Below are 23,308 nucleotides of genomic sequence, written 5' to 3' on the forward strand. Positions count from 1 at the left end.
AAAAAGGAAAATGTTAGCAAAATGCTAGATAGTGTGTGTATTTTATGCGCCGCCATGTGCTACAAGTGCTTGTCCCGGGGCGATTTCACACAAGCGCTGCGATGTGTGTGATGTGGTGCTGTGATACATACTGTAATTGTTTGGATCCAATTTATTAAATGAATCGATAGATTTTAATGAACAAGTAACCCCAAAGTCTCATTATACAGCTCCAAATGATGAACAGATATATCAATTCACATTATGCTGGTCTATTCACAGAGTTCATCTTCTAATCTAATCTAAAATAATCATATCTAACCTCTCTTCCCATATGGCGCCCCCCCACCCCCCCCATCCTAACACTGACAATCCTGAATAAATTAATTAACATCCTGTGCAGCCCAGAGATGAACTGTCTGTGCACTTTGCACTCTACAATGTGCACAGAAATCAGGGTAAAAATGCAATAGTGGCCAGATTATATCAACAAACAATTGTGTTAAGTAAGCATAACAGCATACAAACATAGCCCACTAATATGTGACATAAAAACACACATTAAATATATTAAATCAGCTGTTGGTTAATGCTCTGATGTTGGTGAAAATGTAACAGGACATTCAGATATGTTTAAAATGAAATTAATTAAGAAAGCTCCATGTCCTCATTATTAGAATAAATCCAAGCGGAAGTGTCCGCTGACTCTGTCTCAACAAGACAAAGGACTACAACGCCATCTGGTGGCAGATATAGGAACAGGCTTGATTATTTCGGGCCTTTGAGGTTTATTACGATGCAAGATATGCATGAATTACAATTCACTGCAATTTTCTTAAATATAGAAGCAGTTCTGAAAATGTTCAGGAGTGCCCTCTGTGTCTGTGATGATTGCCTCAGCTGGCCAGATGTGACAGTCACCCCTCCATGTGGTCAAAGTTAAATCACAATGATTGTTGACTCCAGACATTAGTGTCTTAACCTTGCCTTGGGATCCCAGCATGCGGCCTCCTTCTGCACACCTGCTCCCTGGCAAAGATAGCACATATAGCTCAGTGTTTGGCTTTGTTGTTCAGTGTGTGTTGACTTCCTTACACACACACACTTCTTGTGTGGATCTGTCTGTCAACACAGCGGTCCAGCCCGGCTCCCCTTACTGCCTGACTGACCCATTCATCTCCTGTAGAGGCCGTAATGAGCCGACCCTCCCCGTTTGGACCGACCTGACAGAGAGAGATTACTTTAAAGCCTGCATGGATTTTCTCCCTTGTCCCCTCCTCCCCATTCCTCTCCCCTGAAAGTGGTTAATTCAAAGTGCATTAATGAGGAGCAATGGATAACACACTCCTATTTTAATTACCTTCCAACGGAGTTCTTCATGGGAGGCATGGTGACTCCCATCTGATGCTGGCCTGTTTGTTTGCTTTGACCAGTTTAAGTCTTTTATCTAAAACATTTTGTTGTCAGGATAAATCAGAATGAAGCATCTATGAGTCAGTCATAGAGATACTGTATATTAATGTGACAAATGACAGAAAATACAAAATAAACCTTCACAAAAATTGGCTTGGTTTGGCTTTGACTCACTTATTCTCTTGTTTAATGTCACACACCTCCCGGTAAGTCTAGTTATTGACAATGACAATGTATATTGACTATGCTGAGGTACTGTACATACCGGAAAGAGCCACTGAAACATCATGTGAAGAGCTTTTTGTTGTCTTTGGCCTGGTGAAGCAATTAACACATTTACAAATTGCGCAGTGATGATTGATGGTGCATGCAGATGATGAGAGTAATTCCACATAATAGTATAATTACAGAGTGCACTGTGGAATAATTGTTCTGGAGCAGCAAGGGACCTCTTTTCCCAAGGAAACACAATCAGACAGAGTGACACAATCCGAGTGCAGTGGCCCAAAATGTAACTAAAGGGCTTGGGGAGCAAAATCATTGCTTCAAAAATAAACTCCAATCTTTTTTTGGCTGATTAGCGAGGAAATACTTGGTGCAAAGTCAAACATCATTACATTACATTTATATTTGTATACTCTTTGTTTAATTGATACAACTAGAGTCTATCATGATGTGTCTTGTGCTCATAACTCACTCATTAGTAACTCACTCAAGCCTGATCCTCGACCCTGATTGATGTGACCCCGATCTCCAAGCCTGGCCTGGTGGAAAAACACAAGACAAACAATTCATTGAAACTATGAAGGGACACTATTGAACACCCTCTCTTGTAAGACAACTTGTTCTTTCAAACAAACGATTCATATCAGAGTGACGTGTTTGTTTGTTTTTTTTGTCTTGCACGGGTTAGTCAGAGGCGTCTGAAGAAAAAAAAAGAAAGATGGTTTCAATGAGAACAAACCTGCTTCAGTATACTGTATACTGGGCACCTGCTGGGTTAATGATTTGAGGACCACTTCTTACCTTCATGGAGCACATTTCATACTGCAGGCCACCCTCGTCTCAGGTCTCTTGTTTCGGCTCGTGTCTTGGAAATCATTCTTTCAGTCGACCATCTCCAATTACTGGTATAAAAACAACTGAGCATCAACGGCCTCTTTGCGTCTGGAGGCTCCAGTTTGATGCTTTTATCCATGTGTGTCAGTGTCAGTGTTTTCATGCAGCACCTTTTGGTCAGTGTGGACTATGGTACCCAGTGCCACAGTCCACACCAGGTTTTGGTACAGGAGGAGCCGGGAGGCCACTGGAGCTGTTAGCATAAGGAAGGATGGGTGCACCTGTGCCAAAAGAAAGAGAAACGCTGTAAAGAGTCCAATGGTCCTTTTCATTCTCTCTCGTCAGAGGCACCACAAAAGACAAGGATAGGACTAATGCAATGGATTTTTCAGTATTGATTTTTTTTAAACCAAACTCTTCCTTATTTTAGCACAAACTATCTCAATGTTGGCCAAGTGCTAATACTGTGTTGGGCTGAGGCATGGATAGTAGTATATTACTGTCCTGCTGAATATGCAAAATCTGCTTCCTTAAACTCAGTTCTGATCTTGTACATCCATTTTGGACTATATGAAACTGTATGTAGTCCCCTAAACATACAGTTTGAAGTTCCCTCAAACTCTGAAACATGTCTGCTCAGGGCAGGTGGGTGGGCCTTTGACACCCAGTAAATGTGTTCCTTCATCATTCAGCCTCCACTGTGGTCCAGCTAGTCTTCTCCAGCCTAATAAACATTGATTAGTCCACATAATCAATGCACTCAATGACAATGATTCAGTGCACTGCATAAATGTATCGACTGCAATCAGCTATAAACAGCAACCCTCTTTTTCATGCATTTTCTGCGTTTTATTAGCTGTGTTTTGATGGAACAATAATTGTACGACTCTCTGTAGAGTTAACAGACATATTTCATTAAGTGATACCTAGATGAGATAAAATCTATTGACCATCTGTCTAAATTTTTTAAAAATAAATAAATAATTGTATGAATGAATAAAATTCTTTTTTTGCACAGCACTGTGATCCTCTTGACAGCCACCAGTAGGTGGCAATGTTTAGCTGCTGTTGGCATCAAAGTACTGACAGCTCTTTGTTGCTTTCTTATCATCAGTGTTGCACACTAAATTATACTTTCTGTATCTTAGCAGAGCTGAGCAAACTGAATAAAACATGAAATATGAGCAGATTTCTGACTTTTCCAAGCTTAAAATTCTGTTATAATCAGGGGATTCAAATCAGGAAATTAAGTAGAACAACTGTTGGATATTGTAACCTCAGACCTATATTGTAATACAAAACTAGTTTAGCCACCTGATTTCAGGTCCAACATGTAAAAACACATCCAGCCTGTCAGTCTAGGTGAGGAAAGTTTTTGGGGAATACCATAACACACCTGCTTATATAAAACACCACCTAAGATCCAAAAGAAAGACATGTGATATATCATCTTTCATTAAACAGTTGAATTCAAAGAGAAAGTCAAGTAGGAAAACCCCAACGTGAAGCATGTAACTTTGCTACTCCTGGTTTCGGTGGCGATGCATGACCAGGTCATGTAATGAATGTTGATAAAGAAGAAAAGCCCATTTAATCAGGACGGATCGCTGTGCAGAGGTGGAGAATGTCAGAGAGAGCAGGCACAGCTGCTTAGTGAGAAATCCAATATTGACTGTCGGGATAAATGTCCTGCATATTCTCTCATCTGTCCCAGGGGCCGTGGTATTATGCCTCTCACGTTAGCACTCCTAATTGGATTAAAAATGGCTTGTTATTGGGAGAAAAATGACTGAGAAAACTATCATGATTATTGCCTCTCAACAATGTTGGCTCCCAGAGCTGAAGAGGTGAAGTAATTGTCATGGCTTTGGAAAATGTCAGAATCGGGCGATGCAGTCTGTTTTGAAGCAAACAGTTGCTTTGATTGATTATGTTTTAAGCCTCATTCATTGTCTTATTCTGGTGCTGTAAAGCAAGAAGTGTCACATCAAACAGCATTCATTGCTTTTATTTGCAACACTTTATACTTCAAATTTTTATTTAATCAACTTAACTTTGTGTGTGTGTGTGTGTGTGTGTGTAGGTAGACATGTACTGTATGCATGCACGCATGGTTGTGAATGCATGCGTGAACAGAAATGAAATAGACAAATCCATCAGAAGTCCACTGGGTTTTGGTTTGTATACCACCAGGAGCGCCCATTAACAGAAAATAAATGCTTGACGCCATGAAGCTGACAGTGTCTCATTCATACTGACACTCTGGCTAAATTACACATAAAAGCACTGATAACATCATCATTAAATATTGATTTTAAGGATGGTTGAAACGAAAACACATCCGCACATATTCTGCAGATGAGGGGATTTGGATGAGAGTCAAAGCAGATTGAGCGGAGTGGTTAAAAAAAAAGGCAGCTACAGTGGCTTGTCGTGTGAAAAAGATGGACAGAACAGAGGCGGAGGAAGAAAAAGAGGGAGTAAGAAAGGGGGAGAGAGGGGGAAAAGTAGAGAGAGGTAAAGGGTTGTGGGGGTAGAAAGAGATTTAAGGCTGAGGCTCAGAGCAGATGTTAGTGTTGATGATGATGGATGCAGGTTGTTGAGATGCAGAGTTGTTATCATGAGAGGCAGTCGCAGCCTCCTCACAGCACACTTTCCCCCCAGATGTCACTGTGTATGCGTATGTATGTGTGTGTGTGTGTGTGTGTGTGTGTGTGTGTGGAGCAAGTGGAGAGGGAGATGCCGAAATGAGCAAGCCACATGCCCAAATTAGGTTAACACTAAATCTACTTTATCTATGATGGTTTTTATGAAGTTGTAGATTGAAAATTCTTTAATGCAAGAAATTTCCTCCTCAGTCGCAACTTAGATCAACTACAAGTAATCACAACAATGAACAGAAGCAATGAGACACAACAAAAGGAGAGTTTAGAGACTGATTGGCACAGATGAGGCTAATGAACAACTATCTTTTACACTCTTAGGTGCAGACACGACGAAAAGCAGCTTCCTCTAAAGGCCTAAATTGGATTCATTTGAAGATTTTTCACCTTTATCTCACTCAGGAGAGAGGTTACATTTTCTTTGCAGCAAACCGGGTATCACTGGGTTACCACATACATCCCTGCAATAATCCAAATTCGCCAAAAAGTCACACACATTTGCTGCACACACACATACATAGGCAGCAGGTGGTGTGTGTGTGAATGGGACATGTTGAGTGGTAACCTGCTCTCCACTCTAACCAGATAAAAGGTGCAGGACAGAAACACGTCGGTAATTGATTGCTAATTAGTTCTTTTGTTGTCGTCCATTGTGTCCTGACAGAGCTTTGCCCCGGGCTGTCTATTCACCCACAGACTCTCTGGCCTCACAGCACGGAAATAAGCATAGCCACAGTCCATAATGAGACAGACTGATGTAACCCCAGCGAGCGATAGAAGCTGCTCTACAAGGCCTCTGTTATTGAACTCTTGGATGCAAATACAGAAGACTTGATGGTGTAAACGGTGGATTTTCTCAGACAGAACAACATGCATGCAAGTCTCATCCATGATTAATGATGAGGTGATAAATTTCCCCCCATAATGTCCAGCTGCAGACACCCCCCCCCCCTCCCGCTGCATTCTGCTTTACAGTATGTGTTGCAGCAGACTATGTGCCATTTCCACTGAGTTGCTATACCCACATCTCTCTCCCTCTCATCAGTGCATGAGAAATTACCTAATGAGGAATGGGTCGCACATTTCCACAAACTCATTAACCCGCGAGCGAGTGAGACTAATTGCAGCGTTTGGGTAATGTGATTTCACATCTGTTACTGCAGCCCAGGACACAGTAGTCAGCACAGGGCTGGATCTGGTGGGCTGAGCCACACATAGAGCTAGATTTACCAGAACAACACACACTTCAGCCTGGATGGGTGGAGCAGCAGTCAGCTTGGCTGCGGTTATAACGTTTGATCAACTGTTGTCATGCAGTATCTTGTAATTACATGCCTCTGCAGGGTAGGTGGGCCACCTGCATTCATTCTAAAAAATATGATAGACTGCTCCTGGGCCAGCACTGGGATGGGTAGTGTAGAGGCAAACATAGAGTATTAAGACAAAATAAGCAATCGAGTTAGTGACCATCATGAAGCAAACAGTCATTAAAGTAAGAAAAATGGCAGATTGATGTTGGCCAACTCTTTTCCACAAATAAATGGGTTTAACATCCATTTACATCCTAGATTTACACTGACCCTGGTTTACACTGACTGTAATGTTCAATAAGTATAAACAATTGATAACCTGAGATTTTTACATTCATGGTGACTAGACCAAGACAAAGATTATTTATAAGTGTTCCTCCTGTAATCAGGCTTTCTTCCAGTCTGCAAAATAACACAATGTAGCCTGGACATATATCAACCTGTAAATGTAATCACAGTGTGATCCTGTGTGTTAGCTGCTGCGTGGCACACTTGTAAACAGTTTGGAAAATAATGTGAAAACTGTTTTTTATTGTATGTTGGAAAACTTTAGGCTATTTCATTCAAGCTAATTGTGTATAACTTAAATATAGGGTTTGACACACACACACACACACATGAAAGCACAGAGAGGAATAAATTATTTTTTCAGGGTCTTGACTTGGGTTGGTATTTTCAATAATTCAGTAAATTACTGAAAACAAATTTATGTTAATAGAAAAGGTGGGAACCAACTGTTTAATATGGGAAAAGTAATATACTTTTGTTAATTATGATTAATCCTTTGTTTAACCCCCCTGCATTGTTACAGAAACTCCAATTATAAGTTTACAGGCAGTGGGACTGCTTATGGTAATGCCATATCTCATCAATTACCATCCCGTGACCGTAAATTGGCCTCAGCGCTGACAACGAGATGAGGTTAACACGCTGATTAATTTGAGCCGCTGTGATTTCAGGCTCAAGTTGACACTTATAATCTTTGACACAGACAGTGAGGTCCGCTCACTTTCATAATGGAAAAAATTTATTTACTTCTTTCAGAGCTGCGCCTGAGTTTAGAGACATTACATCTCACATCAGGATAATTTGAAATTAAAGAAACGCAAACAAGGTGAGAGTTTTGCTTATTACAGAACTGATGGGCAAGTAATGATGAATTTTAAATGAATGTCAAATGATCAAAAGGTGTAAAGGCTAAACTGCTTAATACTGATTATCTGTATTTTCATTTTTGTCATGACATGCATGTAGTAAACATTATACAAGTTAGGCCTAATATATCAGAAATAATGAAAAGACGTCAGCTGACCAACTTCAGGGTGACAAAATGTCAGTTTAGATTCATAAATATCTCAAAGGGTTGTGTTTGTCCATTGCTTTAAAAAGATATAATTGATATTTGGACTATATTTAATGTTATGGATATTGTAGCCAATTCAGTTGCTAACACAGGAATAATAATACATACAAAAATGAGAAATATCTTACGCATTTCTTTTCACTTTTTTCCTATAATTAGGAAATGCCCAGATCAACATGTTTTATTATTTATTTATTTATCTAAAAAATATTTCATGCTCATCGCCATTGTTAGGGTACTGATTGATAGGTACCACAGAGATCCCTCAATAAACAGCTGTTTGCATAAGAAGACTGAAGTCTGATGATTCAATGAGTTGAAGGACAAACAGTGGTCTATGCACTTTTGAGCACTAGGTACAGTATGTCTCTCTCTTATAGGTTTGTCTAAAGTTTATTCCTGTAATTCGATTTTCTAATGATTAATGAAATATGAAGTCTGTGTGTGAGTCCATGTAAAAGCCTCTACACTATAGTCACCTCACAGAAGTACACTACACCAGAACGAGCAGATAACGAAGCAAAAGGACTAAAAGTCTAACAATGTACCACAGAAACATCCACAACTGGTGCCACTGATTCCTTAAATTACAATTGTGTAATGTGAAACTATACTCTGATTCTTCACTGGTCCATCTGTGCCTTAAAATTGAAGATAGCCTTTTTAAACCACTTTAATGACACTGCAGTTTAGCTGTTTGGCCTAAATACTGTATGTGCAAATAGCCATTTGGCAACTACCTAATAGCAAATGGTTGCCCTCAGCTCCTAATGCAAAGTATACAGGAGTAACCTGCAGATATCAGACTAAAATGTGACCCAGACACAGGTTGATAGGTATAATCTATAGTCTACAGCCTGATAAGTATAGTTATATTTAGTAGTTATATTTCTGTAACATTCATGTGAGAGCTGGGCAGCCTTTTAATCTCTTCTGGCATTTCTATAATAACCCCAGTTGCTGCAACTATTTTCTACTTGGCCAGGTAAGTAGACAGAACAGGTATTCGTAGCAGCCAGCTTTAGCCTTAAAATAAAAAGCTATAGAAACTATAGGCTGGGATACACCATAGACACACGCAGGCCTGTGATTCTTCCTGTTTAGTTACAGTCCATCCAGTCCGCTCAGTAGGATGACCGTCATGGTTAAAAGCAATGACCGTCACATCACAGCACTGACATCTTTACCGCTGCTGTCTGCCACCATGGGACCAGTCACCCTTCATAAACCCTTTAACCCTGTCACCTCAAACACTGTAAAAAAAAAAAAGAAGTGTGTGTGTGTGTGTGTGTATATATATATATATATATATATGTGTGTGTGTGTGTGTGTGTGTGTGTGTGTGTGTCACTAAGCAACATTATAAGTTAAATTACATTTTAGAATATATTAGCAGTCAAGTCTATCATACATTATAATATATATTACATATATTAAGTCCAAATAAACTATAAAACCCTAAACAATTAATATTAGTATAATAATATAAGTACCATCAACAACTTACAACAAGGGTAGGTCAGTACTGAGGGTCACATATTTTGTGTCTATAGGAATTTGTACAAAATGACATCTCATCACATCTAATGGAGACATGAATCATTCTTGTTTTGACATTCTTGAAAATTACTTTTATTTGTTTCTTTCATTTTAAATTGGTACAAACCCGTCAATGTGGTGCATTTCGATGTAAGATCAAACATTTAAGAAATGTGTCAAGTAATAGCACATACAATAAGTTAAAACATGTCACAAAAAAGACCAGCGGGTACATAGCAAGAATGTTTTATCTACACAAAACATCCTAAAACAGAGTAGGCCTACTGAGAGATCATTGTATTTTTTTTTCCTCTTTAGATTTCTGCTCCCGCCTCATGCAGACGAGACTGAGGTCGCCTAACAAAAGTACCGCTTCAATCCGAGTGGGCACCATTTTCTCCTTAAATTATCCAAGCGTTTAAATCCACATGCACAGTGCATGCCTGAGACCCAGCTCAATGGGCCCACCTACAGTATGGAGCGTGTGTGGTAGGCTGTTACCAAAATGTATACCCAATCTTATAAATAACCGTTTGACATAACACAACTTCACCTGAACACAGTAACACGTGTGCGTAAAGACACACTCAGTGAAAACGTAAATACGACGATTGTTTGGCTCTCAGTAATTAGGGCCTATAGTCTAGAGATCATTACAATAATATTATTTATCATCAATAGTTGATAAAATCCTTTTGAATTAACAAGATAAATAAACCCCAAACCCAAGTTTTCTGTCTTCCATTTGTCCATCAGTGTTTGCCTTTTGTTTTTGTCATTATGTCTAGATGAAGTCACATACAGTCTCCATTTTCTCACATTTCAGGCCTGATTAGCTCGCTCGTTTTGCTCGTTTTGATCTAAATAGCGGGAATAAAAACAGAAGAGGAGCCGCAGGGTGGAGCTGGGAGAGGGAGTTGGGAGGAGAGGGGTGGGGTGGGGTGTTTTTGAAAAGTCACTAAGTGAAACTCATGGACACTGTGTGCTCCAGCGCTTTGCGCCGCAGTGACGCGATGCTTGTCCCTCTCCACATGTCACTGTCCGGGGAACTACACAGCTGCGGGGAGCCCGATACGTTCGTGGGGCCGGAGAGAGAGGCCGACATTCCGGGGAAATGCGACTGGTAGAGGTGGGACTGCAGACCGGAGCCGTTGGAGGACAGGCCGTTGGAGAGACCCATCGAGTTTGGTGGCGGGCCTGGACCCAGGCTACACTGTGACAGGGACTGTGGCATGCCCGGCTGGCGACCCAGGGCCGGCGGGAGCTGCAGCTGGGAGACCCCCGGCATCCCCGTGGCCCAGCGAGAGTCGTTGGCGTGGAAGGAGCACAGGCTGTTCTCCATGGCCGCGGCAGAGAACTGTGGCAGGCCGGGTGTGGGGAGCAGCGTCCCCGGGGAGCGGAAAACATTGGTAGTCTTCTTCCTTTTCTTCCACTTAGCGCGTCTGTTCTGAAACCAAACCTGCAAGCAGAGAGACAGGACTGTGAGCCGACAGATGATAGACCGAGGCAGGCATGTGTGGAGCAGCATTTGTTTACATGACACTGTGGTGAGGGCAGCAGGGTGAATGTGGGAGCATGCCCCCACAGTATGTGTTAGTGTAAACACGGCAGCAAAATACTATTAAGCACGATAATCTCACTACAATCTGACCACACCCAGACAAACTCGAGCTCTAATAGTACATTAGCATTTATAGAATATTAACAGGCCTACAACAAAACTGATTCACCCTGCTACAGTGTCCTTGAGCAACACATTCTGTACCGGCTATGGGCCCTGGTCTGAATCTGACCCTGTACTGTCTCACCACTGCAGAACTAACAAGACATAAATAGACCTTCTGCAAACTACCACAAGCCTAACAAGCAGAACTTTGAGGGAGTACCGTCTGTAGCAGGTACAATTATTCTAAATGAGTACAGTATAGTATAGCCATGTATAACTAAGAGGATCCACTTTAAAAAGGAGGATTTTGTAAATACCAGCCATTCGCTACTGTCTATATAATGCCGTATTTCTAAGACGCTATGGGTGGAACTGAAACAGTCAAAAGGCCAGGGTTAGGAACTTAATTGTAAATACAATATGCAGAAGGTGCTCAGTATAAAAACGCAGCCGTCAGAGGGGGTTTTATTACTGCTGTTCCGCAGCAGTGGGCCGAAAAATGTATCTTTCTAACATCTTATTTACAAGCAGATTAACTGAAAATTGCTCTAAATATTGTGTGGACTTAAATACAAATGGCCCGCATTACTGTACACAATCCAAGTGAAAATAAAAGCTACCCATCCACACGCACGCACGCGCCACACAACACACCGAGCAACAAAGCCAACACAGCTTAAAAAACCGCACGCGCGTCCCAGTTGGGCTTTATAGAGATTTCATCATCTTCGGGCGTGATTAATGCGCGCGCGAGGCCGTGAGTCGATGCCTCCGTATTAAAAGTGAAATCTCGCTCTCATTCCGCTCAGCCATCCGTGAAACGTCGCCCAAACCCATTACACTCGGGGGAAAAGAAAATGCAATTTCTCATTCCATTAAAAAAGTACAATATATTCTTGAGTCCTATTAAGACGTCGCTGATAGAGCATTTTAAAGGAGAGGCTGTGGAGGCACGCACGCGGGCCAACACGCCCGCCCCCTGAAGGCTGCACCTGCTCGGCCTGCACTGATGTTTACCGACAGCGAGCGGGAGCCGACCTGCACCGCGCGGCTGGGATCCCGCACTAGATAGAATAAAGAATTGATTATTAAGGTGACTAATGATTATACTGGTTTTATTGCTTTCAGTGGGATAATTTGCATGAATTTCACATCACTGGTTAATAACCCGTTCACTGTTATAAATAAGACTGAAATTGGTTGATAATGTGTTTGGTTTATTAGAGCCTGGTGTGTTCCTGCATGCTTGTTCAGAAATAAGCACAGAGTGTCTCCAGTTTACATTGTTTAAAAGTGGTTCATATGTGCAATTTCCCAAAATATAAATTATTTAATAACATGTCCCCACTGTAAGTAAAACAAAATATCCCCTTCCCCTTCCTAATATTTCTGTAAAAAGGGGAGTCGTGTTTTAAATTCTTAAAAATGTACTCTCAAATATCTTGGGCACTACTTAGTAGTAACTCCCTATATTTGTTATTGTAAAAAAAATATAGAAAAATAATTATTAAAGGCCTTAATTAAATCTATGTAATTGTATGCAGTTGTTGCAGGTCCAAATTTAAAATTTGCACAGAAACAAACCGAAATGAAAATTAGGCAACTGTAAAGAAAGACGAAACTTTCACACCCCCAGTTTCCTTATTTCTGGCGGCAGTCACCACAGGTGGCGTTATATATTATTCTTTTCTGACAATTGTAAAAGCCACCTGAATATTTTTGACTCTTTGAAAACCGGATTACTGCTCGTTATCCACAGGTGAGAAATGTCTCAGCACCTTGGACAGAGTACTTTCTATATTAGATGGGGCACGGCGTCTTAAAATTAAATATCGCCCACTATCAGACTAGACTTGAACAAATGATGGAATATTTTAATAACATAATTCAATTATAATAGACTTGAGTCGGTTTATTTTCTAGAACAACATTATCAGAATTCAACGACTCTATCCTTTATTTTATTTTTACGCTGGTGAGTAGACTGACGCAGGATATAATGCTGAATACAAACCTAAATACAACATTTTAAAATGATCCTATCACTTCAATGACAATCTACACGTTAGTACACTTTACGTTCTGGTTTGGTGCCACTTTGACTGCACCAGTGGCGTCAATCCGCCCATTCGCTTCGATTGATTCTAAGAATTTGCACCCGAAACTTAACACCTGAAGACCACAACATTTCTGGGGACAAGAGGACGAGTGACAACTGACACCGACTGAAAATACATTATGGTGAATGATAACTTATTAGAAGGGATAAAACTATCTTTTACAAACGCACAGGGGGGACATTGGTCCTGAATCCTCGCCTGATGTGTATCTAGACTATTGTGCTCACTGCCTTCCAGATGGATTTAAAGGATGATTTTTGGACATTTTTTCAAGCTGGAAAACCCCTACAAGATCAAATCTGGACCCAAAGCCACACCCTGCTTGATCACGCCACTGTCTGCATCTGTAAAATCATCCACATTGCACAAGTGTTTACCTGAACTCTGGATTCAGTGAGTCCGATCCTCAGCGCCAGTTCCTCCCTCATGAAGATGTCAGGGTAGTGGGTCTTGGCGAAGCTGCGCTCCAGCTCGTTGAGCTGCGCCGGGGTGAAGCGCGTCCTGTGCCGCTTCTGTTTCTGCTGGCTGGAGGTCTGACCGGAGCTCTGCTGCGGTTGCTGCTGCTGCTTCTCCTGCTCCTTCCCGTTCACCGGCATGACGGCAGAGTTGGATCCCACAGTGGCGATGTCTTCTCCCGGCAGGAGAGTGGTTCCCTCTACAGAGTCTGAACCAGGGGCCATGTCTCCCGGATGCCCCTGGTCAGGCACCCCACCACCCAGCCGACACTTGAGAGCCTCTCGGTGTCCGAGTAACTCGGCAGCATCCTTCATCCCTGAGATGATGAGGAGGAGAGAGGCTTTGAGTAAATGCATGGCAAATCTTTAAGCGCAGCATTTTAAATGAGAGTAACATGAAATAGCTTTGCTTCTCTACGACAAGAGGTACATTCATTCAGAGAATACAACAAATAAACTGAATATAGCTTGGGTCGTAATTTTATAGCGTAATTTTAGCTGTCAGCTCATTCCAGATAAATTACTATAAAGAATTGCTTCGACCAACAATAAGCCACTTAGCTGTTAACACAATTAACTACACAGTCTATCTATCACTTCACAAGGTTGAACAAGAAGTTGAAATCTTACACTGGAGTTTAGGGCCGGAGTTTAGTGATGATAACTCACCGAGCCGAGCATCCAGGAGGTCGGCGTGAGAGAGCATGGCGTACCGCTCCAGGGCGAAATGCGCTCCAAAAAAATCCCACAACTTTGGGCAATTTAAAAAGTATATATCGTCTAAATGAACGAAAATTCGGTTTGTGGTTAAAAAAGGAGGTCCCTTGCATTATAATGTCCTTTAGAGCGATGGGGAGGCGCTTATTAGTTGAAAGAACCCGTGAGCTTCCTCAAACAAGAGCCAATCAGAGCGGGAGCTTGGAAATGTCAGCGACGTGACTCCCCCCTCTTTTTTTTTAAACACAAATACGCACGCACGCAAGCATGCGCGCGCACCCACAACGCGCACGAAACCCTACAATTCAATTCAATCCTCTGCCATTCCGTCCTCTGATTTATTAGCTTTTCATGCTTAAATTATTCCACGTTAAACGTCTTAATGTGTTTGTTTAATCTCATATAGCCTGTACCATGACAGGACTCCTGTTTGTAGATATACATGTAAAATACTGGCGGTGAGCTCATGCTTGTATTTTGCTGAAGGAGATAGGAGCTTGCAGTTATTTGAGCCAGAAAATGAAATTGCCATTAAATAATTAGCCGTATCAAAATCTCAATTTTCAAATCACTGGACTGTGTCAATTAGCCTGTTAACAAACAGTAACCCTGCTTCAGAAAGGGATGATTCATTTACCAAATGAAAGAAAAGAAATCTATAAATTAAAACAATTTTCAAGCGGATTGTTTATTCACAGAAAATACTTTCGTTTGTTTTTTTTTGCTAATGAGAGGCATAGCAGATGGAGTGTATTCTGTACAGATCACAGCGTGGACTTTGGTTATAAAAGAAAACATATGTAGGAGATGAGAAGCCTTATAACGCCAGGCCTCCTTTCAGCACCCCAGAGCCACTTCCCTCCCGTCCTTGGATCACAAACAAAACGAATATCGCTCCCATTCCCCCATGGCAGGTGATTTGTGGAGACAAATCGAGGAAATAAATAAATAAACGAGTACAGATGGATTTAAGCTCTGTTAGTGATCGGCCGCTTTAACTCCCATCGACTTTTCATCAACACGGGCGCAATTAAAAGGTATTTAGGCCTGTTTGCTTCAAACAAAATCAGACGTGCTAGACCCTAAACGATTGTGCCCCTTTAGTAGAGGTCCATAAGTAGGTTTATTATACAATTAACTGGACAGCCATTGATCTGCGCTCCACTCTTACTTCTCCAGACAGTGCTGGTTAGAGAGGGCTTTTGGCAGATGTCAGGGTGAGCCTGGTGAATAGACCACCGCCTGGGACTAAATAGGTTTCTTTGCAGCCGCACAAAGGAGGCGTCCGAGCGAGGACTCCTCTCTCTCTCTCCTCCTGCACCACATAGGCAGCTCATCTTTTATGCTCTTCAACCGCAATCTGTCGGGACGCAGGGAAGTAGCCTATATGAAGCACAGCGTGAAAACTTAAGGAAATGGACTGGTGCATGGTCCACTGAGATGAAGAAAGCTGTGACCAGCTCCCGGAGGTTCAGAAGAAGCAATCAGCAGCAGCAGAGCCTGGACTCGCTTGATTCAGACGTGTAGACCAGGAGGGAGGAGAGGGACTCTGTGTTGGGAGTTGTAAGGCCAACCCTGCGTTTGTGAAGGGCTTGAGCCCGGAGAGACGGTCTGTATGCTTTGGAAGTTGTTTGATTTCCAATTAGCGTAAGCATGAAGGCAACTGATGTAACATAAAATAAATAAATAAAAACGGAATTGTTGAAATTAACTCAGCCCATGAAGGTCAGAGATCATTTTAATTTCTGCTAGCTCTTGTTACACAAAACGTGCATTAGCAAATATATAAATAATGAACTATTTATGATAGCCTAGTAAATTACGACTTAAGTAAATAATAAATTACATGAACTTAATTCTAATTCAGGATTATTTCAAGGCTATCATTCAACGTATTATCTGAATGTAATTTCATGAAATGTATTGTTTTGGAAAATAAACATACTGCACTATTACCACTATTAATACTAATGCAATTATTATTATCATTATTATAAATATGATTATTGCTATTTTGTTATATAAATAGTGTTGAGTAAGTAGTAATCTTTCTTAATTTCCTGTTTATAGACAAATAAACTGGCTAGACAAGATAAATAAGTATACAGATATGCATTTAACAACAATAACACTATTGTCAATAACAATAACAATAAATAAAAGTAAATAAATGTGTTTTATTATTCTTTTTTCTTCTATTAGTATGCCGTCTTGTTTCCATAAGATAAAGGCCCGCATAAAAATCAAAAGGTTGTAGTTGCTGTTTATCTGAAGACCTACATGATAAATATTGATATTGTGGTTTGTTGCAGTGAAAACAGCCCGGGTATAACACACATCCCCTCAGCTGTCCGATCCTCAGGCTGTAACTTATTGCTGTAATAAGAGGAACCCACTTGAAATGGGTCTATGTCTCACTCAGCCTCCCTAACTGGACCGCATCAATCTTCCCCAGTAAAAACACACTCACATACAATCCTCCCGGGTTAATGCGGCGCATCTGAGTGCGGAACGGCTGTTTACACGCGAGGAGACACTTTTAATGGAAGCGCACCAAAAACAAATGCAATTTTGTAGAGCAATTTCAAAGATCAAGAATTCCGTGTCCACCCTCTCCGCGGTTTTTTAGCAATCAAACTGCGTTAAATCCATTGCTCATATGGGCCTTTGCAGAACAGGTTAAAACAATATAAGAAACAAAAGGCATATGCAGGGATACGATCCTTCACACCACAACCAAACTGTAACATGGACCAGTGGGCGAACTGGTTGTTTCTGATGTTCAGGCCTATTGCATCGCCTCGTAGGCATCTGCATTCACTCAGTTATAGAAATCTAAAAGGAAAATCGATTATCCCATCGGCAGCAACGGCTCTCTAACAAATCACACAGTAGTTTTGTGCAGGTGATTTGATGACAGTATGAGGGGTAAGAAGCAGACCAATAAGTGAGTTACATCCGAGCCCGAGAGATGCAGAGGGAGGCGAGAGCGGAGAGCCACAGACAGGCAAACCCATTAGAGGCTCCCCTCTTCGGCCACCCAGCCTTGCTGCACCACCCCGCGCATCTCATGGCCCAATTAGACCCGCTGCCCTCCGCCTGGTCTCCGTTACTGCGTGATCTGGTGCACAGAGCGGTAATCACGGCTTCAAATAAAATAATCAGCAAAGAAGAGCGATTTCCTTAATGAGGAAGAAGAGGCGTGTGTCACGGAGAGTGTGGTGTATTGGCGGCGTGACTGCGTGCGCGTGTGCGTGCTTGGTGGTGGTTGGGAGGTTATTAAAATAGCAATGAAAGTCACAATAGGTTCCATTAACACAGTGGTGTTCAGAGTCTCGGCAGCTTTAAAGATGTCTCATTACTTCTGCTGTTAATAGTTGACCCCATGCTGAGGTGCTCTATGTTTAGGATGCTCCTTTCATTTGTAATTAAGAGAAACAGACAGTGTGAACGAGCTCAGGTTGGAGTTACAGCCATATGTGGTTCATCAACAGTAAGTTCAGCACCTCATGCCAGTCAAACATGAAGGTGAAATGTTTCAACATGTTTATTGGTCCAATATCCCCAAGGAAAAGTGAATTCATGAATACACAGCATCCCTTTCCCAAGTATGTTATAATGGGTGGACTTTGGAGGCAAACTCAGGAGGTTTGTGTGCCGTTAAGCAAACAATGCCTCCAAAGGGCTCAACTGTGAGTTCATCACTGACACAGCATCACAGATCAGAAATACACTTAAGCCCTCAACATAACCAGAACAATCCTGTTGGTCATGTCGTTCTGCTTATTTCAATTAGGACATTTAATTGAAAAACCTGTCAAATTGTGTCTCCAGTATTATTGTCCCTCTGCAGGTGAATGCAGAAGGGCCTCTTAAAACCTAGTGCTTAATAAAAGTGTTCCATATTTGTGATGATTTAATGACTAGCTTGTTCTCCACACAGAGACCATAAACATTGACTAATCAGCTAAAATTCTCTTAGTCGACCAAAGGAGTTTAACGTCTGATTAGTCACCTAATTGACAAAAAGGCGGCAGCCCTAAACATCACACACAGTCATTGAAAGTCCCAACAACAACAACAACAACAACAGGCTAGTGGGACTGTTGTTGTTGGTGGCGTAGAATCACAACAATCAATGTGCAATCAGGATATATATCCAAATCATAGATACATATATTCAGTTATCCTATATCCACTGAAACTCAAAAGGAGCTGTTTCAGCAATTTTGGTAATTTCCCAATTGTGTTTTAATTTAAAGGGCTGAAACATTTCTGTGCCTGTTAAAATGAATAAAATGCTGAAAATCCATGGGGGAAAAAACTCAAAGCTGCTTTCCTCTCTTTCTGAAAACTGGACATTTTGGAAATTCGGGGTTTAAGGCAAACAGCAAAACAAATCTTCTCTGAAATCTGTTTTGACAGCATATTGGCTGGGAGCATCTACCGACGATACTGATAAAAGCGTGATTCCACTTGATCGCGAGCCCCATATGTTTTCATTATTTCTTACTACTGGCAGTGAGTGTGCTTTTCTTCTGTAAGTTAATTTAATTTCTATGCATAAATACCCTCACTTATTTAATTAATCACATTTAAAACAGAAGCAAAACATTTAAGTAACAAGGTTAGAGGATAAAGCCTGTAATCTATTGTATCTGCAGTCTGACCTCAGTCATTTAGGCTTCTCCTGCCGTCCACAGATCTAATCCCTTCTCCTCCCTGACACCTTGACTTTCTCTCCAGTTCTGCTCCAGCTATTAGAATATGTTCTTTCTTAAGTCCGGTCATTAGTTGGGTCCATTACTGTGGCTCCATCATTAGGAAGCTGTAATGCATCATTGAAGGTAATGAGTGCCTTACATTACAGGTGCCAGCGAGCTTTAGACACACGAACGAGACCCTTTTCTACTCTGCAGCCTGAAAACAACTCTGGTTTTACTCATTTTTAATCACAAAACTGTCAGAGAGTGAGGTGATGGTGGCATAACAAAGGCTGGCCAGTGATCTGATGTAATGTTTAATGTGTTATGGAAGCTTTTATTCATATAACAATATCTGAGGTGCTTTGTGAGAATGAAGATGATTGAGTAAAACATCTGATTATTTATGATTTAATAGTTGTGGATGGTGAGAAACAACTCAGACAGACACACACATACATATATGCTCACACTCATACCCTCCTACACACACTTGTGCTCCTAAAATACCAGATAAAAGGGAGGACTTGGGTCAGTAGTGTCTCTGAGTAGCTTGAAATTAGAAACATGTGCTGGTAATTATCAAACTGCAGCAAAGCCACATCATGCAATTTAATGCCTCAGCAAATTAAAGAATAAATGGGATCAGTCTCTTTGACCTTGCTCACTCTCACTTGCCGAACTTGATCTACCTGATACATCAAGTGTGTGACTCACTCACTCTGAGACATGTATAGGTACACACACACACACACACAAATATCCAATATATACTGTAGAGAGAGAGGAAGGAAGAGATACACACCCTAAAGATGAGCTCTAGTTTGTTGTGTGGTGATAGGAAGAATGTGAAAGCAGTAAAACCTGGAAAATAAAAACACACACACTTGTTGTTTTTCGCCGCTTCCTTGTGTTTCCAGTGCGTTACTCACCCAGCCAGTTCAGCTCCTCTCTCACTTCACAAATCCCAACACTTTCCTCATCCATCCATTCTCTTTATCCTCCTCTCCTTGTCTCCTCCTCCTCCTCTCTCTCCTTCCTCCTCCTCTCCATCCACTCCGCCACATTTCTGCTGCTTCTCTGCTAAACACGGCGCACTACCCCTCCCAAGATTAATTGATCATCAATTTAGCTCTAATTTGGACCAAGTCAGCTGGTAAATGGGGCAGTTTTCCCTGATTGTTAGTGAAATGTGTGCAAGTACATTGATAAATTTTGATTATTTATCAATTACAACCAAATGAACTAAATCTATTGAATAAATTCTAGCCTGATTGCCATAATAGAGTTTGAAAATATGGCTATTGATAATGATTCTGGCTAATAGTCTTTTCCGGCCGCGGTTGCCGGCTTGTCGGAATGACAACACAAAACTCATTTTTCACAGAATCAGCTGAGTGAGTGCGAGGCCGATCTTTCATTAATCAGTCACATTACGGAGCTGATATGCCGTAATACGCGACGCTTTCCTCAGAAAGACTCAAACACTTTGTCATATTTTATGTCAATTACCAGTCATTCCGTTGTGTTCCATCAAGACATCTTGTAATAGTTAACATAAGGTAAAGCTCCCCTGTCCCGCCCTCCGGGAGCTCCATTGGAGGATGCCGTCTCCGTGTTTGTGTGTGTGTGTGTGTGGGGGGGGGGGGGGGGGCAGGACCTGATGATGAAACGGGCCCTGCTCTTAATTTCTTATTTTCTTGAGCTGAGGCGTTTATGGAAAGGGTGGGGCGCAGTTTTTTTTTTTTTTTTTAAATGGACCTGCCACCGTGTTTTCCCAAAGTTAATGGAAAAGCAGCTTGCTGGAAAATAGGAGAGGGAAAAATTGGAATTAGGTTCAGAGGCTTTCACACACAATAACATGGGATAACTATATGAGCCTATTTCCACACAGACATACAAATTAGTGCCGTCATTTTCTCACAGCCTCACGCTAATAACCGAAAGTGATCTTCTGTTTTTTTTATTTATAATTTTATTAGAAAGGTGTGACACGATTGTTCGCTCTGAAATCTTACTGTTTTTAAAAACTAAAATGACAAAATGCCATTAAATATAAACCACGTTGAAATGGCAGCATGAAATATTGTTCCACAGTGAACCAAACTGATTTGATCTTAGATGTGTCTTGCATTTGCCCTCTGCAGCCTGACCGCTGGGAGAAAAGAGAAGGAGCTGAAATAACTGCGATATCAGCCTTCCTTTTTAATCAATGGTATGAGCCCCTCTGCACCAATCATGGCTGCTGGAAGCAACTTAATGATCAGCATTTAGACTGGGCAGGTAAACCACCGCGCTATAGAGCTAACACAGGGGCCAACTGCAGGTGAATTAACCCAGTCCAGATCTAATATGCTGGTGTCAGCTCTGGTTAGTTCATGGCTAACTGTGGCCTGTATTGGCAGTGGCATAGCATCCAACATTGTCTCCCTCATATGCCAGCAGGCAGCTATCTATAATCGATGGCCACTTTTAATTGGACAGGCTGTCTGTTAGTGGACAGCCGAAGGATGTGCAAGGGGAGCAACACTGTATTTACCACATGGTTATCGTGGATAAATAGGTTGGGGACGTCGGAGGTTTTCCCTTTAAAAGGCCAATCAACGCTTCTGCTGTTGCATGACAGTCAATTATATTTGGAAATTTCACACAGTGACCCTCAACAAGTCAAATATTCCAGTCATAAATGCTGTAATAAGCAGGAAACGCTATAGATTGAAATACTTATACGTTTATTTAATGCAATGAGAGATTTTTTAAAAATGCACTTAGTATTTTTATTCTTAATGACCCGAACTGAATAACCATTATCTGTAGTATTGAGCAACTGTGCTTACAATAAGTTTAATACGTTTCATCATTTATAAATTATGGCACAAGCAATGACATTATGTTACCTCTGTGAACAACAAAGACAATTCAACAGTTAATTATCTTACAGACTATATAATTGTTTCCAGTGCTACAAAAATGAAGAAACCACCATTACACAAATGTCATTTAAGCCTAATTGAACTGAGTGCACATATTATATCCAAACACAACTCATTTTCACTCCTCTAAAAATATAGGTGGATTGGTGTTTAAGATATCCAATCAATAAAGTTACACAGAAATATCTTCACTTATGTAGTCAATGAATGAAATCAGCCGCTATTAGCCTAATTTCTACCGAGGCAAGGAGGTCAGAGAAGAGGGAAAAAATGTGAATTAATTCTCTCTAAGCCGGAACGACCTACTGATGCTGGGTTGAAAGGCTTTTAATTCCGTATCCACATACTATTCATTATTTCCAAAATGAACTCCGCAGAGGTAGGCTACACTGCCTTGACTAATATGCCTAAGTGACTTTTCCCTTATTTCGCCTCTTGATTTGAACCTCTGAATGTGCGCGAGCCTGGGCACGGTTAAAAATATCACTCAGATCTGTGGCTGCATACGTTTAAAATTGGCCTACATGTTGTTTGGAGTAGCTGAGGCACCATCTGATGAACACTGCCTTAACTGTCCTTTCTCATTTCTCCCTCACGGTTGATGATTGTAACCCCCAATCCCAAGCCTCCACTCTGCTCTATTTTCCCTCTCTCTCTTTTTTTTTATTTTTTATTATTATTATGCTACTATTTTTTTTTAACGCAGCGGTTTGCCAGTGCTGTGAGAAGGCTGGAAGCAGGAGACGGAGGGCCACCGGTGGACATGCTGCTTTTGGCGCAGCCTCTAATTGATATTGAGCGAGCTGCTGGTGAGGAGCGCACAGGGCCACTGCTGGCTAATCTATGCTTTAATCAGCGTGTGTAATGAGAGTGGCGGCACGCTCGGAGAGAAAAGAGACTTACAAGCAACGTCTGTCAGGGTCCGGGGGAAAATATTGGGTCTAATTGTCGTGATTAAAGTAAACTAGAAGACTTAGGGCTTTTTTTCAGAAGAAGGAGAAGAAGGTGTGGGGGAGTCTGCTGAGCTGCGCCCTCAGGCGCTGTCCAAGGTGCTGAAGTGTAGGTCACTGAAACACGGGCCCCATACCTGCCACTACGGACCACTATAGTGAAATGTCGTTTCTCTCTCTCAAATCTGGATTCTTGCAAGTTATTGTGCCTATATCTTACGAGGACCTGATCGCAATTCTGGTGAGGTAAGCTAATTAGTGAACGAGGCTGCTATTGTAACGGAACAATCCGTACCGATGGGAGAGGGAGGAGGGGAGGCAGGAGGATGGCAGGCCGCAGACTGAATAGCAAGCGGAACATTAGTAGAGGAGTGTGTGGGAACACTGTCAGGCAATTAACAGGGCATTAGAGATGACACACACACACACTCACATGCA

At 41.5% G+C, this 23,308-nt stretch overlaps 1 protein-coding gene across 2 annotated transcripts; it reads right to left on the minus strand.

Moving 5' to 3' along the window:
• Positions 1 to 10,284: 10,284 nt before the first annotated feature.
• LOC139284591 (homeobox protein orthopedia B-like) lies at positions 10,285 to 14,273 on the minus strand. 2 transcript variants are annotated; one of them, XM_070904925.1, is made up of 3 exons: positions 14,237 to 14,273; positions 13,490 to 13,884; positions 10,285 to 10,785 (listed from the first exon to the last, which is right to left on the minus strand). In XM_070904925.1, exons 1-3 carry the CDS (start codon positions 14,271 to 14,273, stop codon positions 10,285 to 10,287), a joined length of 933 nt encoding a protein of 310 aa, XP_070761026.1. The 2 variants fall into 2 exon arrangements, with proteins under 2 accessions (XP_070761026.1, XP_070761025.1); XM_070904924.1 differs by having other exon boundaries at positions 14,198 to 14,273.
• Positions 14,274 to 23,308: the final 9,035 nt, after the last annotated feature.

This window comes from Enoplosus armatus, chromosome 4, assembly GCF_043641665.1.
Source record: "Enoplosus armatus isolate fEnoArm2 chromosome 4, fEnoArm2.hap1, whole genome shotgun sequence".
Lineage (NCBI taxonomy): Eukaryota > Metazoa > Chordata > Actinopteri > Centrarchiformes > Enoplosidae > Enoplosus > Enoplosus armatus.

Bases quoted from the DNA above. Each gene is read 5' to 3' on its own strand.
- LOC139284591 (XM_070904924.1), bottom strand. From the start codon at position 14,273: ATGCTCTCTCACGCCGACCTCCTGGATGCTCGGCTCGGTGAGTTATCA. The intron at 13,885-14,197 runs GTAAGATTTCAA...TCATCATCTCAG, and splicing joins CTCCGGCCCTAAACTCCAGT to GGATGAAGGATGCTGCCGAG. The intron at 10,786-13,489 runs GTAAACACTTGT...CTCTGCTTGCAG, and splicing joins TCACTGAATCCAGAGTTCAG to GTTTGGTTTCAGAACAGACG.